At 46.9% G+C, this 25,525-nt stretch overlaps 1 protein-coding gene and 1 non-coding gene across 2 annotated transcripts in view; one reads left to right on the top strand and one right to left on the bottom strand.

The window, feature by feature from the left end:
• PEX14 (peroxisomal biogenesis factor 14) overlaps positions 1-25,525 on the bottom strand; it is a 138,857-nt gene that overhangs the window by 101,775 nt on the left and 11,557 nt on the right. Inside the window, exon 2 of the mRNA XM_030325032.1 lies at positions 12,439-12,486. Within this exon, the coding sequence (XP_030180892.1) occupies positions 12,439-12,486 (48 nt within the window). The remainder of the gene's footprint in view (positions 1-12,438; positions 12,487-25,525) is intronic.
• Positions 22,661-22,764, top strand: LOC115522555. The gene has a single exon (XR_003971456.1). It is a non-coding gene; the product is annotated as a U6 spliceosomal RNA (small nuclear RNA).

Raw genomic sequence — 25,525 nt, 5'->3', positions numbered from 1 at the left:
ACGAGCACTAAAATGATCCCTCTGCTTCTCAGATCGGCCCTGCCCAGGAAGGGAGAAAACATCCACAGGTAGGGAATCCAGAGGGAGCCTGCAAGGGACACTTGGCAGGCTGCTCCTGGTCCCAAAGAGCAGATGTTCAGGTCACACTGCAGGCTTCCAGGCACCTCTCATGGAGGTTTAATTTAAATGGACAGAAATTCTAGAATCCTTGCTCAAATGGTCAGCTGGAACAGGGGAACGTCGGTCTCCAGTGGGACGGGGGGTCGGGGGGGGGGGGGGGGTGGTGGTGAGAGTATCTTGATGTGAACCCTGAGCCCCCCCACCCCCACCCCGCCTGCCGCTCCTGTGCTGTTCCCACCCTGCTCCTACCCTAAGCCCAGAAGGGAAGAGTATTAAGTTAACAGCCTGTGGTTTTTGTTTTCCAGCAGCAAGGGATGGCGACTGTGTCAGAATCAGACATCCAGCCAAGTGGGTGAAAACAGAGCATTCTGTGTTGAAAGCCAGCCGGCAGATACCCACACTCATTTTTAAAACTCACCGCCATCAATCTATTAAGTATTGTAACACAGATATCATATCCCTCACCCCCACCCTGCTTCACAACGTGGAAAACGCTCTCCTTCCTTGGAGACATATAGGAAAGAAGTTTAACAGAATTCAGAGGATGCCTTGCTCTGAAGGCCCAAATAGCCCAAAAAGCCTTTAAAAAAAGAAGAAAAAGAAAAAACAGCAAGGAGTGTTTGAGTCAGAGAGGTTTCCCAGGCATTTTTGAAGTTATCACTCCTTTTTCATTCTAACTAGCTACTTCTATAATTAGTTCTGGTGGATTTATAGATTCGACAAACGTGGACTATAACCACTGGCACGAGTGCAGGTTTCCAGCCGACACTCCTGAAGTTAATGCTGGGATTCTGTTATGCTCCAAAGCAGATGAACGTGAGGGACCCGCCCCGCCTTCATTAAAATTCCACAATCTGTCTGCCATCCTTTGGGGAAATCCGCCGAGGGTCCCTGTTTCCCTGGCCAGGTGTTGAACACCCAGTGATGCTCATGTCATCAATCAGGTGACTCAGTCAAGTGCCACAGTGTCAGAAACCGCCGGAAAAAAAAGATCCTGCAAGTCCTGGTTTTGAGGAGCTCAAGTCCTTAAAAAATTTAGATCCCCACATCCCACCTAAGCCGGTAAGACTCAGCAGGTGCTCTCTACTTCAGGAATTCCAGTTAAAAGGCATCTCAGGAGCGGCGAAAAGGTTAGCATGCTTGACGGAGGCCCTCTCAGGGCAATCAGCATTTGTTGAGGGAGCCTGGCACTCGGTTCTCCGGTCCATCTTGGGAAATCCTAGTGCTGTCAGTCCCCCTGTGATCGTGGCAGCCACAAGGGCGGAGATGGATACGTGGGGAGACCTGGGATGTACCCACAAGTGTGCAAAACACAGATTCACAAAAGGTGAGTAGCTGTTACAATATGACATGGCGCTTAGCTTCCAGAGCGGACGCCAATGAGTGCTTTATAAACTCTGGTGTGCACGGACATTTGTTTCCAAGTCTAAGGTCCACACAAAAACTCAGTTAGGTGGCTGGAGAGCGCGCGGCATGATGTGAGCCAAGGTCGCTTCAACTGCCATGACGGTTCTCAGAAGGCGGAGGGGAGGCAGGAAGGGAGGGAAAGAGAGAGAAAGAGAGAGTAATGAAAGAGAAATGAATTACGGAAGGAAAGGAGAAAGGAGAGGCAAGAGAGAAAAGATGACAGAGGACACGGAGGGAACAAAATGAGAAAGAAAGATGCAAAGAGCTTTCAGGGCATTTTACGAAACGACAGTTGCAATAAAACAAATAGAACGGTGAGTCATCTGGTTTCCAACTTCTGAGTCAAAAGGGGCTGTTTCTAGACAAACTGCAAAGTGGCTCTGAGGCCTGCACACTCACGATGCCTCTCACAGCGACCGAACAGGATGTGGGGAGCGGACGGGGAGGTGGGAGTGAGCACGGTCTTCGCCGGTCCCAGTGTCACTGCGAATAAAGACTGTCAAGATTTAAACCATAATAATGGAAAGGCTATAAAGGTCTCAGCTGTAATGTTTCCTCTGATGTTCCTTGTCATAAAATGCCCGCTTGATGTTGCTTACGTGGCAATGATACACTACACACCCGTGTACGTATGCACCAGTGGGAACCTTGCACCCTGAGTCCCCAGGCAGGAGCCGGGCAGCAACTGTGCGCTCCAGTTCCCCAGCTCATCATCACCATCTACCAAAGTGAGCACACGCGCGCACACACACACACACACACACACACTCCACAAATATGTACTGAGTGCCTACTTCCTGCCCACAGCGGCGCTGTAAGGATATCTGCCCATCCCAGAGAGGGATTAGCAAGGTGCCTGGGTGTCAAATGCCCAGGAAACAAACAAACAGACCATGCACTCTGCTTGGAATTCCGGCCGTACAACACGGGGTCTCCTGTGCTACGTCTGCCCCTAACAGCCTGACACCAGAGCTCGGCAGCCTTACGGTGAAATGCAACCTCCCCACACTCCCGCCCCCCGTGCCTCCTGTAACATAAATCAGACAAACACTCGAAAAGGGGGCTACACTGGGCACCCACAAAGACTCGCCTTTACTTGGACTCAGCAGACAAAACTACAGAAAACCGCTCATTGCAAGTGCATCTTTTATCTGCCGCCTGCCACCTAACCATCGTAGGCCCAGAGGGAACCGCAGAGAAAAACAGAAACAAGACCTATGTTGATACTTCACAGACATGACCGAGAAGCAGGAACTCAGGAAGAACAAGATGGACACGAGAACCGCACACAGAGATAGATAAAAGGAAGTTTGTATCTGTAAATCAGGGAGGCCGGGCAAAGCAATGGGGAAAGCCAAGGTACAAAATTAGGAAAGGACTGATCTAGTCGAGCCCAGCTCGGTGGCAGATACAGAGTGATAACTCACATTTGCTGGGCGGGCAGCCAGTGCCAACCACAAGCCATCGCTGGGCCGTCTTCCCTGTTGATCTGTAATTGGTGAGTCTGTGATGGAGCTACCAATTATCTTTAGGCCCCCTGTATTTAGTTCACAGACAAAGGGAAGCAGGAGAGACCAGTTAGTAATGAGTAAGTAATGGCCACTAAAATACATTGTATTTTACGGAGCTGCTTCGGCAGGAAAAGCCATTCGGAAAATAAAAAGGGAAAGAATAAAATAAGCTAGAGAAACTCAATTTTCTTCTCCCTTCCTCCCAAAGCCACACTTAGGATAAAATGAGGTTTGTGCAGGTTAATCCTTATGAGGTAAGAAAAAAATGATTAAATACATTTAAAAAATCAATTGTACATTAAACCAAATCCAGGAACTGCAAAAACAAACACCACAGCATCCCTCCAGCCGGCATTAGCTCTGCCAGTCTGGTCAGTGGGGGATACCCCCACCTGATGGAGCCCGCTGACGTAACGGAAGAGAAACAGAAGGGGGAAGAGAGTGGAGCTGGGAGGGCTGGGGCCAGGGGGAGGACTACAGATCTGGATTTCACCGGAATAAAGTTATTTCTAGGCACTACAAAGAAAGACAGAAAATGCCATATAAGTGGGGCTCTGGAGACCAGGATGGATTCTTCAAAGATCCGATAGAAGTAACAATAATTGTAATCACTTGATAAACAGAAGTTATAAGCCACTTCACTGTCAAATGACTTGCCACTATGTCTAGTTTTCTTCTGTTCATTAGCAGATACTATTAACTGCCATTTTTCAGACCGACAACGGAGAACGAGCTGGAGAGGTGGGGCGAAGAGGCATGCCTTTGTCTCTGAGGAAAGCCACTCTCAGGGCTGGAATGGAAACTCCCACCCTTCCCCAGGTCCCCTCTGGGGTCCTCGGGGACGAAAGCCCGCAAGCTCGCAGAGCCCCAAGAGCGGCCATCAGTCAGCGGCTCCTCCCACCGTGGAGTCAGGGCTGAGAATCCTTAGCTAATCCTAAATAAACCTCCCAGGGCTGAAATGTCGTGGCCAATTTGCTTCTCGGTGTGTACTGCAACCATCCGGTTCTGCCTGCAACCAACCCTTCTCCTTTTCGTCACTTGGCCTCAGCCACACAACTGGAAGAAGATCTGAGAGCCAGGGCCATGGTGAAATATGGGCTTGTGGGAGGCTGGGTGCTAGTTACTCACTTCAACAAGGCACGAGTTGGCCATATGTCAGGCCTGGGCCCCAAAGTCTCAAAGAACTGGCAAATCCAAAGTTTCCCCTTCGATGTGCTGGGGCGGTGAGTCATTTAGAACCGTAAAGAAACCTGTGTGAGACGGGCTTGCGGGGGGAGGGGAGCAGAGGGAAGCAGCGAGAGGAAGAACAGGTAATCAACCATAGGACAGTCATGTTCCCAGCAGAGTAAAGACACATGCCCACAGGGGAACATTTCAAAACATCTACACGTGATTAGAGAGGGTTATCAATGGCAACAAGCAAGATCTGACAAAAAGATTTCACTCTCTTAAAGACATCTCTGTGACTCTTATCTTCAAAGCCAGCGAACTCTGCTGTTAACTCTGACAGTGAGGGATTTGTGGGTGCCGATGGGGACGCAGATACAGGATCTACCTGAGAGGGCAGAGAAAGCAGGGATGGAATTTCCTGGATCCTGCAGTCTCTTCACTTAGGCGGATTCAGGTGACTCCCTGAAGACCTGCTCAGCCCGAGTCAGAAGCAAACTGCTCAATTGTGGAACCTTTCCTCCTCCAGCAGGAGGGAAAACAGCAAGCAGCTGCTGCCCCCTAGAAGCTACCAGGGACACCGCACTCTGCTCTAGCGACACAGATGAAAAGATCCTATTATCTCGCCTCGATCCTGTAACCTGTCATTAGTGAGGTACATGGGTGCAGACGCCTCCTCCAGCACGAGGAGGCCCACATCACCTGTGATAAATTAATAGGTGCCTTTTCAACAGCTCAGAAGCATACAAAAGACTCCAACCAGGGAGCGCACGAAAGCAGCAGCTTCAGAGACAGCACAGACTCACCAGGCAGCCCCTGAACCGGGCCCAGGCCCCTCCTGAGCGCCCTGGCTGGAGGGGGAGGCGAGGTCAGCAGGGCTGTCCCCCGGGCTGTCCCTGCCTGCCCTCCGGACCCTGCTCCCCCTGCTCCCGTGTGTGTGCCCCAGAGCTCAACATCGTTGGCACTTAAATCCAGTCCCGCCCCTTGCAACACCGATGGCCCTCAGCTTGTTTCCTCGCTGTAAACCGAGGAAAAGAGTAGTTCTCACTAACAAAAATAAAGAAACCGGCGCCAAGGCCAGCAGATGACACAGGGGAAGCCCTCCTGACCTCGGTCATCAGCGCTGGTAATTGGTCAGTTACTCGAAAAATCAGTTAAGGCCGGGAATCATTCAAAGCGGAGCCTACCCTATATACCTTAAACATTTACATAACTTAAAACCTATAAACGTACAGTCATTTGCTAATCTTTTGATGTGGAGCCAAGACCTTTTCTTTGAGTGTGGGCCCACAGACTGATGTTCCCAGACGCCTTTCTTGCATAAACCCCACCCACGACACACCCTTCACAATTTCTAAAGCAAAGCGAGAACTTAAAGGCACTAGCAACGCAAATCAAAGCACTGAATACTTCGAGATTTTTATGGTCTTCCCCAGTTTAACTGTCATCTCGCTCTCACCTGAAAAGACATTCTATCTGCAATTCACATTTACCAAAGCATTCAGCCCGGCTTTTACCGAACCCTCTTCTCTCATTTATGTTTATAAACCTCTCTGTATTTGTAGCTCCCTCTGTTCACTTCTGCATTTCACCTGCTTACGGCATATTTAACAAAACTGCCTCATTCACTACCAAGTACAACCGGGCACGCACAGGTTCGGGGCGAGCCAACGTGGGTCTGCAGAATGGGCGTGGGTGTGGGTGTGACCGGCCGGGGAGCCCGTCGGTTCAGAGCACCCAGGGCCTCCTCCGGGAGCTTCCACGGTGCCACAGCAGCGAGCCAGTCCCTTCGGGGAGTGTGTCTAATGCGGGCTCTTGACACACACAAAAAAATTATGTATTTATTGATGCTGCCGCCCCTTCATGCGACAAGAGATTTGAAAGGACTCGCAAAAGTACACACGAGCCCCAAGGATGCGGCAAAAGGAAAGCAGAAGGAAGGGGGAGAAACGACGTTTAACAGACGTTGTCTACTTTTTTCTCTTCTCCATCAAACTCCATCCGCAGGGAACTGTGGAAAAACGAAACCATTCATACAAATAATCAAGTTGCGTGCCTGATCCTGTTGGCAGCTCCTCCCCACCAGGCTGGAGAAAGCTGCCCTGCCCCAGAGACCCTCTCGCTGTGGCCCAATCGGCCAGAGAGAGAGAGAGAGAGAGAGAGACAGAGAGAGAGAGAGAAAGGCCTCTTGATGGACACTTCTGGGTGAGGGGTGTGACTGCTGGCCCAGAGCGCCACCCCACAGACTCTATAAGCACACACAGGCCCCTGTGCCACCAGGGATGCTGCTAAGGCAGGAGGTCACAAGGGTGGCAGCACGTCTTTTTCTCGACAGGGGCAATTTATCCGATCCACTGGGGGCTATGAGTTAGCTCCTCTGTGACTCCAAGCGTCAGAGAGCGCCCCCGGGTAGATTTACCTCAAGAATCACTCAGTGTCGGCCCTATCTCTAGACTGTTCAGACAAACTCATAATGGCAGGGAGAAGATTTGTGGAGCAACAAGCATAAATCTTGGTTATAACTACAAACCATAAAAGAAAGCAGGGCTGGGAGGGAAGAAGGAAGGGCGGCGAACACGTCCTTCTGCAAAGCACCACTTCATCTTCCTGCGGCTTCTCCGAGCACCGAAGTGGGATTAACTACAAGGTCGTATTTTTCAAACCCAAATTGGTCTGCATGGTTTGAGAATGTGCTAAAATATTTTAAACTGAAATTATCCTGGAAAACGGCGCGACGTGACATGCAGAGGTTCTCAAACCAGGGACTCGTGGGAGATTTCCTGAGTTTGCCACACGGAATACCCACCTTTTAAGTCGCACTTAAAACAAACAAACACACAAAACCAACAACAACAAAAAAACACTTTTAAGTGAAAAGTCTTTCAAATAAGATAATGATTGATTTTAAGTAAAAGAAAACCCTCTGACGTCCCTCCGCCCAAACAAGAGCTTCCTTTAACCCTGCTCAGCAATTACTAAGGGCACCTGAAGAACGTGGAGACTATCCCCAGGAGACAGGGAGCAAACTCGGCCTTTCCTTCTGGAAGAACCACCTGGGTGACAAGATTACAGCCCAAACTCGCCCCATTGCTGTGCGGCTCTGCGAAAGGCACATGGGTGCGGGGCTCCTCGGTGCCCAGGTCTCTAAAGTAAGGACACTTGCCTGGTTGGTCATCCAACAGCCAGGGCCTCTGACTGCAGGAACTCTAACAAATAGCAAGTATTACCCTGCAAGCCGGGAACCCAAAGTATAAACAAAGATGAATAACCATTTCAAATTCCATTTCCTTAATTATTACTCCTCAGAGTTTCGATTCATCTAATAATTATTTGTAAAAGGATACCTTAAAACTGGAAAGAAAAAAAAAAGAAAACAAACCCACCTCTTCATTTACCTGGAAGAGGAAAGAAACTTCGAGGGGCCCCACCTAGTCTATTCATAAACCCCATCTAGAACAGGAAGGACGAAGTAGGAAGAGACAGTAATTCAAAATCAGTAAGTGGCCTAGAGATACAGACAAGCCACCCAGAGCTGGAAAGAGGCTGTTCTCAGTTCATCCACCTCTGCGGATTCTCATCAGCTTCATCCCCAACCAGGACCTGCAGGACTCTCTGGCACCCTCCCAACAAGGGCAGGGGTCAGTGTTTAAAAACAAAGTAGCGTTTGCTTCGTATATGCATCTCTACTGCTGATGGGAGGGGAGTGGGGAAGGAGGAGAGCCCAGCACCTGCCCTATCTGAGCAGCGCCAGGCCTCAGGTCGGCTCACAGGATGAAGGCAGCATCAGAGACGCGTCCCACCAGCCCCGCCCTTCGGTAGACAACTGATTTCAGTCCCAAGTTTCTCAGCAGTAGTTGTGAGGCATCCTCCCCTCCCTGGCATGAGTTGCTATTAATGGTTTAAGTACCAAAATCTGCAGAAGATTCACTTTTTTTTCTCTTTTTTCAGTTTATTTATTTTTGCAGAGAGACGCTTCATTCTGAAGGATGACATTCGCATTAAAGATTTTATTTTTAAGTAATTTCTACACCCGATGTGGGGCTCGAACTTACAACCCTAAGAGCGAGAGTCACATGCTCTACTAACTAAGCCAGCCAAGCGCCCCAAACTTGATTTTAATATTGTATTCATGAAGGTGTTTCACAAGCACATGAGTAATAAAACTAGCCCATTAAGAGATTTCAGGAAATTGTCTTTTTTTTTTTTTTTTCAGGAAAAATAAATAAATATGGCAGATCTAAAGTATTAAGCATTATTATTTTAAGAATCTCTAGTGGTTGATTTCTATGCTGAGCTAGGTTTACTCAAGTGAGCTGTGATTTCCATTCAGGGACATCTGTCTGGATACAGGTGAGTGTGGTGACATTATAGGGATGATCTGAAATCTGCTCTACTTACTTAGCTTTAAAAGTGAATCCTGGGGCACCTGGGTGGCTCAGTCGGTTGAGCATCCGACTACGGCTCAGGTCACGATCTCGCAGGTCAGTTCAAGCCCCACGTCAGGCTCTGTGCTGACAGCTCAGGGCCTGGAGCCTGCTTCAGATTCTGCGTCTCCCTCTCTCTCTGCTCCTTCCCCCACTCACGCGCTCTCTCTCTCTCTCTCTCTCTCTCTCAAAATAAATACATAAACATTAAAAATAATAATAATAATAAAGTTATGTAGTTTGGGACTACGGGGGTTGAGGGATGCGGGGAAAGGATATAAACCAAAAAAACAAATCAGAACAAAAAAACTATACCTACAAGTCAGAGGAAGAAAGGAGGGCAGGAGACTCATCCATTAGGAAGAATGCAGTGTCAAAGAACAAAGAGCCAAAATGCTAGCTCAACCCAAATGCGTAAGCATTGCATAAAGCAGGTGAGCTGTAGGGTTGCTAGATATTGAAGACATCGTGTTGAAACCAGCGAGCAACAGGCAAACAAAACCTCATTTATTGCTCACTTGAAACAACCACAGCTCATATGACTAAAAAGGCTCTCAGACGATTACTTAACCCTAGTTTCTGTACCCCGGCAAGGCAGGAACCAAGTTAGTCCATGCAAACAAACGTCCACCCATTTAGAGACCCATTGGCCAGGTGGGGCTTGATCCTGCGAGAGCGGTACAGGGACCTGACTCCGGGCCCGAGCACATGCCCACACAGGTGTTGAGAAAATTCAGGCCTTAACAGAAGGTTTTCAACAGGTCGGGGGCAGGGGCTGGGGAGCTGGAAGTCAATATTCTGGAGGACTGTCAAAACTCCTTGCCCTAGGAGACAAAGCTCAGGGAAGAAAGTGTAAAGAAGAAAAAGCCATCAGCCATTTTAACTTTGGCATAGTTTTATCATCAATAATACGGACATTTCAACTGGGAGTTTACAAAATTTATCAAGACCGGTCTGTTCACCAATCTCCAGCCCTGAAAACATTACGACATCATAGAGCAACTCTCTTGCTAATACGGCCGGGATTGCCGGGGTGAGTTCTTTAATGGGGGACGAGGAGTACTGAGGAGCAAGAGAAGGTAACACAGTCACTACCTGGGTGGAATCCAGACAAGGGGATGGCTAAAAACACAAATGTGTCATTTAAGAGATGACAAGACAATATTCCTCACCACCAAAATCACAAGACAGTTTTTATGGTCCAGAGAGGGCAAACCTGAAGATCGGGTCCTCCTTCTCTAGCAGATAAAAGCAAAATAATAATGCAGACACCCGAATGTCACCTGTCAATGTCATTTGCGCTGTACTGATCACTCCACGGAGCCTCGTGTGTCATTAACTCACTTTTCTAATAAAGGGAAAAATTATTTCAAAGTGATCATCTACTTCTGAAGACAAAGAATAAGATTATATGCCTTCAGCATCCCATGCTTAGTTAGCCCTTTTAGTGTAGAGAAGAACCGGCAGCTTCCACGAAAGAATTTCGTGGAAAACGTGCTCTCAGTTAAAAACAAAAACAAAAACCACTTAGCAGGGTGTTCCTCCAACACTGGAAAATCCTATTCCTCACGACCTGGCTTCAAGTTTCACAGAAACCATCCCTAAGTATACCCCAGCCAGAACTCTTCCTTCTCTGAATAATGAGGGCTCTTAGACTCCCAGCCAGGCAATTCTGCACCAAATTACATGCGATTTTGTACTGTTTGCTAAAATTATATATGGTCTTGTACTGTCTGCTAATTGTTTCATGTGTACAAATGCCTTTTCTTCCCCAATAAGATGCATAAATTACGGAAGAAGGCTCAGTTTTATCCTTCAGCTGTCTGTTCCTCCTGAGCATCCAAGAGACGACGGCTAATGCACACACCTGAGAAGCCTGCCCTGTCGAAGCGGGGCTCGGGCAGTGCTGGGAGTCTTCTGTGGGTGGGGGAGACCACCTCATCCCTTCGCCAGTGCCCTGTGACTCTCACCCAGCCTGCTGCCAGCTCAAAGTCCTGTACCCCGACCCGCCACATGAGTCCTTGCTGGCCCTTGGCGGGCCCCTCTGCCTGGCACCCTCCCACCTCCACTCTCAAGAGGCAGAAGCAGCTCACACAAGACCATACAACTCAGCTGGTGCCCTCATTTAATCAGGCTGCTGCAAATGGTTGGCCAAAAGCAATAAGGGCATGACTGAGAGACTGTGGGAGTTTAATATAAAAAAATTAATAAAAAAAAAAAAAAAGAAGGGAAGCAGAAAGGGTCTACCTTTTAATAGGGCCCTAATTACCCAACTCATAGGATCAGCCCAAATGAGATGGGAGTTTATTTCGGGGTGTTTTTTTAATTATTGTTTTTTTTTTATATATATATATAAATTGCTGCTATGTGTTTTCTTTCCTCTGAGCAATTATGCAGCAAGTACGTAAAGAAGGGAAAAAAATATTAATTAAATATAAGGTAATTGTAGAGTTGGCCTGGAGAGAATGAGTCTGAACTCTGGACGATCACAGGCTACTAGGGTTTGAAGACTGCTCAGGGCCTCCCCGAAAAGAAAGAAATAAAAATACAACCAACCACCAAGCAGATGCAGCAGACAGCAGGAAAAGAGCAGTGCACAGAAACGTCAGCGGGGCCAAGGGGCTGCAGGGCTCCAAATACCCAGAAATTAGCGAGGCTGCCCGCAGCTTAGGGCTCACTGCTAGAAAGAACCCCCGAGGGTTTACCCCATTGTGCTTCAAGAGAAGGACCAGTCCCTCCACCGGTGATCGCCAGTTAAGTCAGTAGAGAAAAATGTAAAAGGAGCCTGAGAAGTAAAGGACTGCCGAGGACAAGCGTTCAGTTTGGACATGAGTCCAAAACCAGCCACAACTCTAGCCTGTGGGGCACTGACAGGCCCCGGGGGACACTCAAGCTCCTGATCTATGGGCCTGGCAAGGAGAAGCCTGAAGCCTCTGGCCTTCATACCACCCTGACCTCCAGACAAACCCAGGCAAGACCAGAAGAGTGAAAGGAAGCCATCGCGGGGTGCAGTGGGAAGGGAGCTGACGCGATAACAGGTCACAGGACGGTGGCAGTGCTTCCCTGAATCAGCCCCAGCAGGGCTTGCGTCACCCTGGTCTTTCTACAGCTCAGCCAAATCCAACTCCCCTTCTGCCTTGGGAACCTAGGAACGGGCTACAATTCAGGCCTGTTCACGCCAGCTAAGACCTCACATCACTTCCTCCCACTACTGCTGGAGGAGAGGGAAGAAAAGCAGGCCTGTGACACGAAGGCTGGGTGTACATCCTGCAGCTTGCTATCACCAAACAAAGGCAAAGCTCTCAAAGCCGGCCCTCCATGAAACTTACCAGGCTGCTACAGAACAGGTCTTACGACCCAACGACCCAACGAACAGGATTTGCGGCAGGCCCTGCAATGCAAACTATAGAATGAAAATGGGGTGCGCTGGCAGGGACTGGGGCTCAGACAACCAGAGCAAAAGCACTTTGTGAAGAAAGCTACCTTCGGAACCTAGTCCCAACTCCGCCTCCAAAGGTTTCAGGCATCCCACTAGTTACTACTGGTCAGCAACAAACAAAGTGGTGCACCACCCCATGGGGTGGATGCTTTCCCTTCCAGAAAAGACCAGGTTTTAGTAAGGAGACAGCTCACTAAATCCTGCAAGCCAGAGAAGAAGTCAGAAGTCAAAGGCCATTAAGTTAGTCTCCATATAATACCTACTTTTGAAGGGACACTGAAGGATGCAAAACTCCAGGATCATAGGTTTCTCCATACTCACACAGCATTTTAATTATTAGGAAATGATACTGTATATCTTGGGTACTTACCAGAGGCTCTCGAGGCACCACATTTTCACCTCCTGGAGTAGAGCTTGGCTGCAAAGAAAAATAGAAACAAAAATAAGATCACAGTGCCACCCAATGGACATCAAAAAGCCACAGATGCTTCATTCTCCAGCAACACACACCAACACCTGTTCCTCCTATTTCCCACCAGCTTCTCAGACTGTACAGTGTTCTGCAGTGCCCTACCTCGAAAGAAGTAGCCCATGGAGTCTGAGTTAGCCAGTAAACGAGAACAGACTGCTTCTGGGTTCACTGCCACAGCATCTCAAGAAGAAGGCTAGGTTTGGCTTAAGAGGGCCCAAGATCAACAGCTGAGCAGCAAGGGCCGGGGACTATCATGAGATCCACAGAAATAGCAAATCCAAGGGAAAGGCTTTACAAGAGAGCAAAACTTCCCTTTTGCCATCTTCCCGCCTTACGGGGAAGAGCAGAGCGAAAGTGGAGAACCAGATCCAGCCACAAGGGGGCCCCAGTGGCCCACACTCAGTATTTTCTCCCAGCATCTACTTGGAACCAGGAAGCGAAGAAACTCTGGACACGGTTCTTATTTATCACCTGTCACTGAGGACACCAATCCACAGAAGTAAAGAAAGCCAAGCTTGAATCAGTTTTGTAACGAAGCCAGTGCCAGGCAGTGCCAGGCTGACAGACCAAGCGGCAGGCAGGCAGCATGGGATCTCAGCCTGGCTCTAGTCTGGGACCCTCTCCCCTCTCTGGATCTCACATTTGCCTCATGCTCACATTTACCTTCAACGCGGGGCCGATGGTCTAGCCAAATTTACAGAAAGGGAGAGACAGAGACAGACTCGGAGGAAACTCACAAATCTCCCGAAGAATAAAACAAGCAGTTTGAGAGTTATGATTAGTTTACTGTTACTGATGTTCAAGCCAATTTCCAATTGTCTACAGATAATATCCAGACAAGTGCAGCGAATCGGTGGGTCTCGGGAGCCAGCCGCCAGCCTCTATACTTCTCCCAGCTTGTTCAGATGGCAAGTGCCAGGCCTCCTCGGGGGGAAAAAAAACCACAGAAGGTGGGAGAGGAAAGAGTCCAGTCCACAGAGGGTCTCCAAAGATTTCCTCACAACCAGCTGCCACTGTGCAGCTGGCACACAGCACAGTGGCAAGGACTCTGGCTGGGAGAAGGACTCTAGCTCCTCATCCAAAGTCCCAGGGCAAGGTCAGCCTGCATGAAACCAAGTAGAAAGTCTCCGGGAACCTGAGCACGCTTTCCCTTCCTCCTTCCCCCCTCCCTGCTCGCAGCAGCGATAACCTGCATTTAGATCTACATCCACCTGCCTCCCAGCCTCCTCTGGACTCAACAAGTCCCTTGACAGGATTCATAATCCTCTCCCTCTGCCACACGTGTCCTCTTCCAGTATTCCCTGCCTGAGCCAAGGGCACAACCTTCCACCAAAATATACAAACTGGAGTCCAAAAGGCCATTCTTGATAGCTTTCTCCACCACTCACCAGAGCTAACGCATTATCAAGTCCTGCCCATATTCCTTCCTAAATATCCATGCAATCAGTCCATCCGCTTCTCTCTACTTCTACTGTCATCACTTGGGCCGAAGCTTCCAAAATCCCCTGCCTGGACCACTCCAATACCCTTCGCATCAGTGCACCCACATCCATGCTGGCTCTCTTCTAATTCATTTCCCACGCTGCAGACGGACTATCGTTTCAAAACAGTAAGAATCAGATCTCACCGCCCCCTCCCCAGACACCCCAGGAAACAGCTACCAACAGCAGCCCTAATACAGAAAACCTTCTCTGTGTGACTGCCAAGGCCTCACATCCACTGACTGCAACTCAGGTCTGTGTGACACACACTGCCCAGTTCTGCCCAACAGACACACGGGCCTTTGCACATGCTATCCCTGCCCGAGCCTCTGACAGTTCCACTTGGCTAAGTCACTTCCTTGGGGAAGCATTCTCTGACATCCACGACAGGGTCAAATCTCCCTATTCTATCCTAACACCATCCACCTCTCTTTCAAGGACTGAGAAGAAGTGCAATTTTACTTGTGTGATTATCTGACTGATGTCTGTGTCCCACACTAGATTATGAACTCCACAGGGGCAAAAACTGTCTGTGTGTGCTGCTCACTGTATCCCCGGGGCCCAGGGCAGTATGAGGCACAGATTAGGCCTTCCACAGATATTTGCTGAATGAACGAAAGGCAACAAAGAGTAGAATGGTTCTCACTCAACCGAATGGATTACAGAGTAAAGTTCATTATCTTCCTGAGGGCTTTCCTTCACTCCATTTGGCAAATATTAAGTGCTAACATTTATTTACCTCTTTCTTCATGTAATTCTACAATAAATGTATGAAATTATTGCTGATGAGGAAACAGAGGCAAAGGAGATAAATAAATAGCATGCCTGTGATAACCCAGCTAGCAACTGGTACCAAAGGGATTTGAACCATTCTACTTAAAATAATTGAGTTTTGGGGCAGCTGGGGGGCTCAGTCGGTTGAGCGTGCGACTTCAGCTCAGGACATGATCTCGCGGTTCGTGAGTTCGACCCCCATGTCGGGCTCTGTGCGGACAGCTCAGAGCCGGGAGCCTGCTTCAGATTCTGTCTGTCTGTCTGTCTCTCTCTCTCTCTCTCTCTCTCTCTCCTCCTCCCCTGATCACACCCCCTCTCTCTCTCAAGAATAAATAAAGAAAAAAAATATTTTTTAAATAATAATTGAGTTTTGGGGGCACCTGGGTGGCTCAGTTAAGTGTCTGGCTCTTTCTTGATTTCGATGCAGGCCACGATCTCACGATTTTGTGAGTTCGAGCCCTGCATTGGGCTCTGCACTGGACATGGGGCCTACTTTAAAAAAAAAACGGGGGGGGGGGGAGCGCGCCTGGGTGACTCAGTTGGTTCAGTGTCCTGACTCAATTTTGACTTTGGCTCAGGTCATAATTTCACAGTTAGCAGTTTTGAGCCCCACATGGGTCTCTGCACTGACGGTGCAGAGAGAACCTGCTTGGGATTCTCTCTCTCTCTCTCTCTCTCTCTCTCTCTCTCTCTCTCTCTGCCCCTTCCTAGCATGCTAGCATGCACGCACACACTCTTTCTTTCTCTCAAAATAAATAAACTTAAAAAAAAATTTTTTTTTAATTTTTTTTTTTAACGTTTATTTATTTTTGAGACAGAGAGAGACAGAAGCATGAGCAGGGGAGGGTCAGAGAGAGAGGGAGACACAGAATCTGAAACGGGCTCCAGGCTCTGAGCTGTCAGCACAGAGCCCGACGCGGGGCTCGAACTCACGGACCGTGAGATCATGACCTGAGCTGACATCGGCCGCTTAACCGACTGAGCCACCCAGGCGCCCCTTAAAAAAATTTTTAATGTAAATTAAAGAAAATAAAATGATCGAGTTTTGTTTGGATCACATTTCATTAAGCAACACTCTTAATGCTACCCCCACAAATAATAATGTGGGTTATTTGACTCGACAAAACTAACTCAAACAGCTTTAATATTTAGGAAGCCTCATTCTGACTTAATCCACAGCTTTCTTCTTCCTAAAATACAAGGAATCACTATGAATCATGATCACTACGGAACTTCCCTTAAAATGAGTTCACCTCTTGACTAGCTAGCATTTGCCAGAGGGAAAACGGTATACGGTGCTAAGTCTCTTTCATCATATACCCTTTTGTACGTTTTTACACTGTGAGCCAAGGAAGCGTATTCCACTTAAAAAATACATGACTGTTAAAATTTTTAAAAAGAAAGCTTCTCTCTCATTCTAACTCTCCAACACTCCCCTCTTCCTTGGGGGAACCACCACTGACGCTGGTTCCTTATAGATTCTTCCAGGCATTCAAAGCATTTAAGAACCCGTGTGTGTGTGTGTGCATACCCCTATCAAGGAGGCTGAATAGCAGCGCTCTCCAAATTCCTCAAGTCTTGACTTCCAGAGCCTTCTGGGGTCTCAGCACACCAAAGCCAGGGCTCAGGCTTAGTCTCAGAGCTGCAAGGACGAGCAAGATTTCCCCACACCCTATTCCAACTCACAGTGGTACTGAGGTCTGTCAGACCTTATCAGTGAACTCACAGGGGGCTCCTCACCCGTCTAGGAATGGCCAAATACTGATTATATTCGAGATGATACTCCAGTTTGTGTTGAAATATCTGCAGTCTACAACGGATCACCCCCCATTGCTCATTCTCAACAGGTTCCTAAAGACCACTGTTTCTTGATGACCAAAACAGCCTTCATCCTTACCACTCTCCGTATGATTTCCTTGATAATACCACCCGAAATCCTTCACTGGGTTACTAGTTTACTATCTATCTATTCCCACTAGATTTTTAACTCCTTAAAGGCAGGCACTTTACCATCTTACGGAAGGCTGATCTTCAGCACTTAAAATATCACCTGCACCCAATAAATACCTCAGGTTTTTTTCTTTTAATTTAAGACATGAAAACAAAGGAACCACTTCATATACATGCGCACAGAAGAAGCAAGCAGAGGACCACAGCAGGACACATGGCCACTCCTGAAACATTTCACCTGCAACTTAACACAAACCTGGCCTACTCCCAGGGTGCAATGCTGTGGTCCAGGGATTCTCAACCCCAGGGCAGAAACACCCCCCACACACCCCAGAGAGGAATTTGAAAATGTGTGGAGGTGGGGCACCTGGGTGGCTCGGTCGGTTGAGTCCAACTCTTGGTTGCGGGTCAGGTCATGATCCCAGCGTCATGGGGTCGAACCCCATGCCATGCTCTGTGCTGAGCGTGAAGCCTGCTTGGGATTCATTCTCTCCCTCTCTCTCTCTCTCCCCCTCCCCCTCTCCCCAGTTTGTGGGCATGCTCTCTCTCTTAAACACACACTCACACACACACACACACACACACACACACACACACACACACCCTGTAGAGGTGGTTCCGGTTGTCTCAGTGACCAGGGAATCTCACTGGCATTTAGAAGGCAGGGGCCCGGGAGGCTTTGTGTCCAGCAGTGCATGAAGAACTGTCCCATTCAAGCACCAACAGGACCCCGAAGAATCCAGACCATCGTGCTTCCTCTTGCTGACGGGGAGCACAGACACTCACCTTTAACGTGCGGCTCTAGGTGTCCCTTCAAAGAAGAGCAAAGGTCTGAGCGGCCGTCCGCCTGTCAGAAGCTCAGTCCCCCGGCACATGCAGGTCCGTCAGTCTCACGAGCCCAGCTCTTAGGAGAGCCCAGCACTCCTCAAACACCTACCCCCGCACTGACCCCCTTTCAGTGGTCAAATCTATTTTCTGGCTTGAGACAAATCCCTACAAATTAAATTCCACCTTGATCCTGGAAATCTTGACAGGGTGGTCTTGACTTTAAAAATAATAATAACATGGGGCACCTGGGTGGCTCAGTCGGTTAGGCGACCGACTTCGGCTCAGGTCACGATCTCACAGTTTGTGAGTTCGAGCCCCGCGTCGGGCTCCGTGCTGACAGAGAGCCTGGAGCCTGGAGCCTGCTTCGGATTCTATGTCTCCCCCTCTCTCTACCCTTCCCCTGCTCACGCTCTGTGTCTCTCAATAATAAATAAATGCTAAAAAAATAATAATAATAATAACAGGCTGAGAAATCACCAGCTGAGTCCCCCTGCAAAGGTATAAGAAGCAGGCTCCAACGCAATGAATGCACAGGCAGGAAGCTTAGGGGCCAGAATGCAGACGGCAGGAAGGGAAGATGAGCAAAAGGCTAAGACTGTTTTAAAAAACCAACGGACAGGGGCGCCTGGGTGGCGCAGTCGGTTAAGCGTCCGACTTCAGCCAGGTCACGATCTCGCGGTCCGGGAGTTCGAGCCCCGCGTCAGGCTCTGGGCTGATGGCTCAGAGCCTGGAGCCTGTTTCCGATTCTGTGTCTCCCTCTCTCTCTGCCCCTCCCCCGTTCGTGCTCTGTCTCTCTCTGTCCCAAAAATAAATAAACGTTGAAAAAAAAAAAAAAAAAAAAAAAAAACCAACGGACAAAAAAAGACCACAGTGGCAGACAGAAGTGCTCCCGGTTTGAAAGGCACAAAGGTGCTCTCACTCCTGCTGCCCAGGCACTGACCTCCCCCAGCCAGAAGGTGTGCCAAGTGCTGACCTTGAGGCACAGCAAAGACCAACTGCACACGCAGCTCAGGTCTGAGCAACTGGCAGAACATCCAGGCCTAGGTGTGCCCATGCCACACCTGCCAAGTGGCTGCGTAACTCTAGATACGTCCTAGGCCAGTCTGGCCTACAGTTCTTTGCAGAGAAGAATAAGAAAGGTTCAATTCAAGAAATATTTTGTGAGCGGCACTGGCAGAGGCAAGCGCGTGAACTACGGCACTAAAGACCGCGTGACTGCGGGTATACCGCTCAGCCTCTGAACCCCAGTTTCCTCATCCGTGGAAATGATGGGAATGATACCACCACCTCACATTCAGGATCAGATGAGATAAAAGAAGTTATATCCTATTACTCCTCTGCTCAAAATCAGCCAATAGACTTCTGCTCTGTCTGTGATGGAGTAATTGAGACCAGACTTAACCTGCCACTGGTTACAAAAACTAAACAAAATAAATGACACCACCGTTTGTAGACATTAGACTGCAGTGATTCCTGATAGATCAGAAATGAATGATATGAGCCCCTAAGAACACCCTGGCTTTCTTCCGGGAGGCATGTTTCAGACCAAGAAGCCGGGGGTGGGGGGAGGGGGCATGGAGTGGTCCCCACCAGAACATGGCAGTCTCTTGCTGAGTTGAGGAAACAGAGATAGGGTTCAGGGAGGCTAAGGCAGCTGAAAGTTAAAGGGCAGAGTTCCAGAGAGGAGAGGCGCATGCAGAAAGAGAGATCCAGAAATCTGCAAAGAGATTCCCTTACGACTTCACTGAATGTGAAAATGTGTGCACGCACAGAGTGAACCTCCACAAGGTTCAGGAAGAGCAATGAAGAAGCAGTGGGCTGAACGGCTCCCAGAGCCCCCGTAGACCTCACAGGTCACGGGCACCGGACTGGCGTGTCCTCACTGCTCCGTCAGGGCACTCAGGACAGACCTGGAAGGGCCATATCCTGGTGGGGAGAGGGCAGATTATCCCTAGGGTAAAGGCCACCCTAGAGCCACCCTTACAAAGCCTAAAAACAGGACTTGATGGGGGCACCTGGCTGCAGGTAGAGCACGTGACTCTTGGCCTTAGGGTTGTGAGTCTGAACCCCATGTTGGATGTAGAGATTACTTAAAATCTTAAAAAAAAAAACAGGACTTGACAGAATCAAAATGAACAAAAGTAACTTAACTATCCACCAGAATAAATCTCAACATGCTTTAAAGTATGACCACAAAATCCAGACCCTCAACAATGTAATATTCGCAGCACCCAGCATCTGATCAATAGTCTCACCAGATGTCCAGAAGCAGGAAAGTGTGATGCACAATAATAAAAAAAGTAGAAGAAGAGGCGCCTGGGTGGCTCAGTCGGTTAAGCATCCGACTCCGGCTCAGGTCATGATCTCGCAGTTCATGAGTTCAAGCCTCTCTGAGCTGTCAGCACAGAGCTGGAAGCCTGCTTCCAATTCTGTGTCTCCCTCTAACTCTGCCCTTACCTCTCACACTGTCTCTCTTTCTCTAAATTAAATAAACATTTTTTAAAAAGTAAAAAATAGGGGCGCCTGGGTGGCGCAGTCGGTTAAGCGTCCGACTTCAGCCAGGTCACGATCTCGCGGTCCGTGAGTTCGATCCCCGCGTCAGGCTCTGGGCTGATGGCTCAGAGCCTGGAGCCTGTTTCCGATTCTGTGTCTCCCTCTCTCTCTGCCCCTCCCCCGTTCATGCTCTGTCTCTCTCTGTCCCAAAAATAAATAAACGTTGAAAAAAAAAAAAAAAAAAAAAAAAAAAAAAAAGTAAAAAATAAATAAATAAATAAATAAATAAATAAATAAATAAATGGAATAATTTGCAGAAATGAAAACATTAAGACAGGTGTTATAACTTTATTCAAGAATTTAATGCAATTTTTTATTTTATCTTATTTATTTCAGAAAGAGAAAGAGGGAGTGTGAGTGGGGGAGAGGGGGAGAGAGAGAAAGAGGGAATCTTAAGGAGGATCCACACTCAACGTAGAGTGCATCACAGGGTTTGATCCCATGACCCCGGGATCATAACCTGAGCCAAAATCAAGACTGGGATATTCAACCAACTGAGTCACCCAGACATCCCTAATGCAATTTTTAAAATACATATACTGAGTCATTATGTTGTATGTCTGAAACTAATCTAATGTATGTCAATCATACCTCAATAAAAAGAAAACTGAAAGGAAAACAGGATCACAGTAGGGAGAGAAATATATCACATAAAAAGAAAATAGGACTTCTAGAGATGTAACTATAATATCAGAAATAAAAATTCCACTGAATGGGAGTGACAGCAGATTAGATACTACAGAAGAAAAGGTAAGTGCACTTGAAAACACAGCGACAAAACCTGACCAAAATGAAGGACAAAGGTAAAAAAAAGAAAAATATTTGAAGAAATAATGGCTGAAATTTTTCAAAGTTTGATGAAACTCCCAAATCCAAGAAGCTCAACAAACCCTAAGCAAAAAAACACACACGCATGCTAAGGTTCTATACAATGAAATTGCTAAAAACCCTCGGGGCGCCTGGATTAAGTATCCTACTTCAGCTCAGGTCATGATCTCATGGTTCATGGGTTCAAACCCCTCGTCAGGCTCTGTGCTGACAGCTCAGAGCCTGAAGCCTGCTTCCGATTTTGTGTCTCCCTCTCTGCCCCTCACCCATTTGTGCTCTCTCTCTCTCTCTCAAAAATAAACACTAAAAAACTTTTTTAATAAAATAAAAACCCATGAAAAGGGGGAAATCTTATAAGCAGCCAGAAAAAAAGAGATCACCTACAGATATTAACCAAGATTAAGAATGACCTCAGGTTTCTGATCAGAAGCTACACAAGCCAAATAAAAACTACAATGATGGGGTGCCTGGGTGGCTCCATCAGTTGAGCATCTGACTCTTGATTTTGGCTCAGGTCATGATCCCAGGGTTGTGGGATCAAGCCCTGTGTCAGGGGTTCTGCACTGAGCATGGAGCCTGCTTAAGATTCTCTCTCTCCCTCTGCCCCTCTGTCCCACTTGTATTCTCTCTCTAAAATAAAAAATAAAGAAATAATTTCTAAAATTAACAATAAAAAAAAAAAAAGAAAAACTACAATGGCCTCATATCTTTTTTTTTTTCAACGTTTATTTATTTTTGGGACAGAGAGAGACAGAGCATGAACAGGGGAGGGGCAGAGAGAGAGGGAGACACAGAATCGGAAACAGGCTCCAGGCTCTGAGCCATCAGCCCAGAGCCTGACGCGGGGCTCGAACTCCCGGACCGCGAGATCGTGACCTGGCTGAAGTCGGACGCTTAACCGACTACGCCACCCAGGCGCCCCTGGCCTCATATCTTTAAATTGCCCACAGGTGGGGATGCCTAGGTGGCTCAGCCGGTTAAGAATCCGACTTCAGGGGCACCTGGGTGGCTTGGTCGGTTAAGCGTCCGACTTCGGCTCAGGTCATGATCTCACAGTCTGTGGGTTCAAGCCCCGCATCGGGCTCTGTGCTGACCGCTCAGAGCCTGGAGCCTGTTTCAGATTCTGTGTCTCCCTCTCTCTCTGCCCCTCCCCTGTTCATGCTCTGTCTCTCTCTGTCTCAAAAATAAATAAATGTTAAATGTTTAAAAAAAAAAAAAAGAATCTGACTTCAGCTCAGGTCATGATCTCATGGTTTGTGGGATCAAGCCCCACGTTGAGCTCTGCACTGACAGCTTGGAGCCTGCTTGGGATTCTCTCCCTCCCTCTCTCTCTCTGCCCCTCCCTCCTTCCTTCCCTCTCTCTCTCTCTCAAAAACAAATAAACAATTTTTTAAAAAAGAATTTAAAATGCCTACGGGGGGAAAACTGTCAACCTAGAATTCCGTATCCAGTGAAATTATCTTTTTTTTTTTTTTAAGTTTAAAACTTAACCTGCAGGGGAGCGGGAGGGGCAGGGAGAGGGAGAGAGAGAGAACCCCAAGCAGGCTCTGTGCTGTCAGCATGGAGCCCAAATGGGGGACTCAAACTCACAAACCATGAGATATGACCTGAGCTGAAATCAACAATCAGACACTTAACACTTAACTGAGTCACCCAGGTGCCCCATCCAGTAAAAATATCTTTCAAAAATAAATACAAAATAAAATGTGCTCAGTTCAGCAGTGCATACACTAAAATTGAAACAATACAGAGATTAGCACGGCCCCTACCCAGAGATGACATGAAAATTTGGGAAGTGTTCCATGTTTTTTGTAATGTGTAGAATTGTTGAATCACCAAACTGTGCACCTGAAACACTATACTGCATGTTACCTATACTTGAATTAAAATTTAAAACAATAAAATTTTAAAAATACAAAATAAAAGCTTTTTAAGAGGGGGGAAAAAAAGCCAGAAGAAATTGTATACCCATACCACAAGAATGCTAAAAGAAATCCTGTAAGCATAAGAAAACCAATACCAGATGAAAACTGGATACACAAAAGAATGACAGAAATGGTAAATATGCTGGTAAATAGCAAAGATATCTTAAATATATTTATTTTATATTATTCATTTCTACTATTTTTTTAAATTTTAAAAAGATAACTTAAAATGCCCTGCAGGGTAGGGGCACCTGGGTGGCTCAGTTGGTTAAGCGTCCGACTTCGGCTCAGGTCATGCTCTCACAGTTCATAGGTTCCAACCCTGAGTCAGGCTCTGTGCTGACAGCTCGGAGCATGGACTCTGCTTCAGAGTCTGTGTCTCCCTCTCTCCCTGCCCCTCCCCCATTTACGCTCTGTCTCTCTGTCTCTCCAAAGTGCACTGCAGGGTTGATGACACAAGTACAAGTAAAATCTAGGACACTAATAGTATTAACAGACTAACAGACGACAGAAGCATACTGTTGGTACAGTTCTTACGTTCCTTGTGAATTGGTAAATCATTTGAAAGCAAGCTCTGGCAACCTTAAGTAACATATGGTAAACCTCACACCAATTACTGACCAAAAAAAAAAAAAAAAAAAAAAAAAATAGAGATACAGCTAAAGCAATAGTAGAGATCAAATGAAATCCTTAAAAAAATAATTCAATCTGGGATGCCTGGCTGTCTCAGTAGGTAAAAGCATGTGACTCTTGATCTCTGGGTTGTGGGTTCGAGCCCCATATCGGGTGTAGAGATTACTCAAAAATAAAATCTTTAAAAAAATGTTTTTTAGGGGCACCTGGGTGGCTCAGTCGGTTAAGCATCCAGCTTCGGCTCAGGTAATGATCTCACAGTCTGTGGGTTCAAGCCCCGCATCAGGCTCTGAGCTGTCAGCATTCTGTTCTGTTTCGGATTCTGTGTCTCCCTCTCTCTGACCCTCCCCCGTTCATGCTCTGTCTCTCTCTGTCTCAAAAATAAATAAACATTTTAAAAAAATTTTTTTAAATATTTTTTAATTCAATCCAAGACAGCAGGGATCAAAGAACAGATAAGGGGCGCCTGGGTGGCTCAGTCAGTTAAGCATCTGACTTCAGCCTAGGTCATGATCTCAAGATTCGTGAGTTCGAGCCCTGTGTTGGGTTCTGTGCTGACAGCATGGAGCCTGGAGCCTGCTTCAGATTCTGTGTCTCCCTCTCTCTGCCCCTCCCCCGCTCGCGCTCACTCTCTCTCTCAAAAAATAAAAAACACTTAAAAACTTTTAAAAAAAGAACAGATGGAAAAAATTGTGAGATGGTAGAGTTAAACCTAACCATATTTATATTTACCTCAAGTATAAATGGAACACTCCAAATAGAAGGCAGAGATGGTCAGACTTTGTGGGGAAAAAGCAAGACCCAGCTGTATGCTGTCTAGGAGAAAACCACTTTTAGCAAAAAGAAACATAGGTGAAAGGCCAAAGGATAGAAGGCACCTCATGCAAACACTAGTCACAAGGAAGCTGCAGGAGCAATAAATCTCAGACAACTTCAAAATAGCAGATATTACCAAACAGAAACAGGGATAGTTCAAAAATAAAGGAGTCACTCAAGAAGACATCATAATCCTGAGTAAGTATGCATACAGTAACGAAGTTTCAAATACACGAAGTAAATCAGACAGAATTAAAAAGCTATAAATAGACAAATCCACAATTAACAGTTGGAGACTTTAATAATCCGCTCTCCTTAATCAAAAAGTCCGTAAGGGTACAGGAGACCTAAATAACACTATCAGCCAACTTGGCCTAATTAACATTAGTAGAATGCTCCATCCAACAACTGCAGAATATTCATTATTTTCAAGTTCACAAGGAAAATTCGCCAAGACAGACCATAAAACAAATCTCAAATTTAAAAGAGTTGAAATCATACAGAGTATGCTCTCTGACCATGAGATTAAACTAGAAATCAATAATAGAAAAAAATCTGGAAAAAATCCCAAATGTTTGGAAATTAAACAGGCTTCTAAATAATCTACGGGAGAAAGAAGAAATCACGGGGGAAGTAAGAAAATATTCTGAATATTCTGAACTGTACAAAAATGAAACCACAACATAATCTAAATTTGTGGAATGCAACTAAAGCAGTGTTGGGAAGGAAATCTAATGTTTTTAGTAGTGTACTAACTTTAGAAAATGTGCTAGAAAAATAAGCAAATGAAACCCAAAATAGAAGGAAAGAAATAGGGGCACCTGGGTGGCTCAGTTGGTTAAGCATGGGACTCGTGATTTCAGCTCAGGTCATGATCCCAGGGTCATGGGAATGAGCCCCACTTGGGCTCCATGCTGGGCGTGGAGACTGCTTAGGATTCTCTCTGCCCCTCTCTCTGCCTCTCACCCCTGTGTGCAAGCTCTCTCTCTCAAAAATAAACGTAAAAAAAAAAAAAAAAAGATTCTGTCTCTCTCTGCTCCTCCCCTACTCTCATGCGTGCATGAGCTCTCTCTAAAATAAATATATGAATAAATAAATAAATAAATAGATAAAATTACAGTCAATGAAATATAAGCTGGGTTTTTTGGAAGAATATTAAGATTGATAGCCTTTATCTAAACCAATCAATAAAAAATA

Source organism: Lynx canadensis, chromosome C1, assembly GCF_007474595.2.
Source record: "Lynx canadensis isolate LIC74 chromosome C1, mLynCan4.pri.v2, whole genome shotgun sequence".
In the NCBI taxonomy this organism is placed as follows: Eukaryota; Metazoa; Chordata; class Mammalia; order Carnivora; family Felidae; genus Lynx; species Lynx canadensis.
The sequence above is the reverse complement of the archived record's forward strand: the minus strand, read 5'-3'. Positions and strand labels throughout refer to the sequence as shown.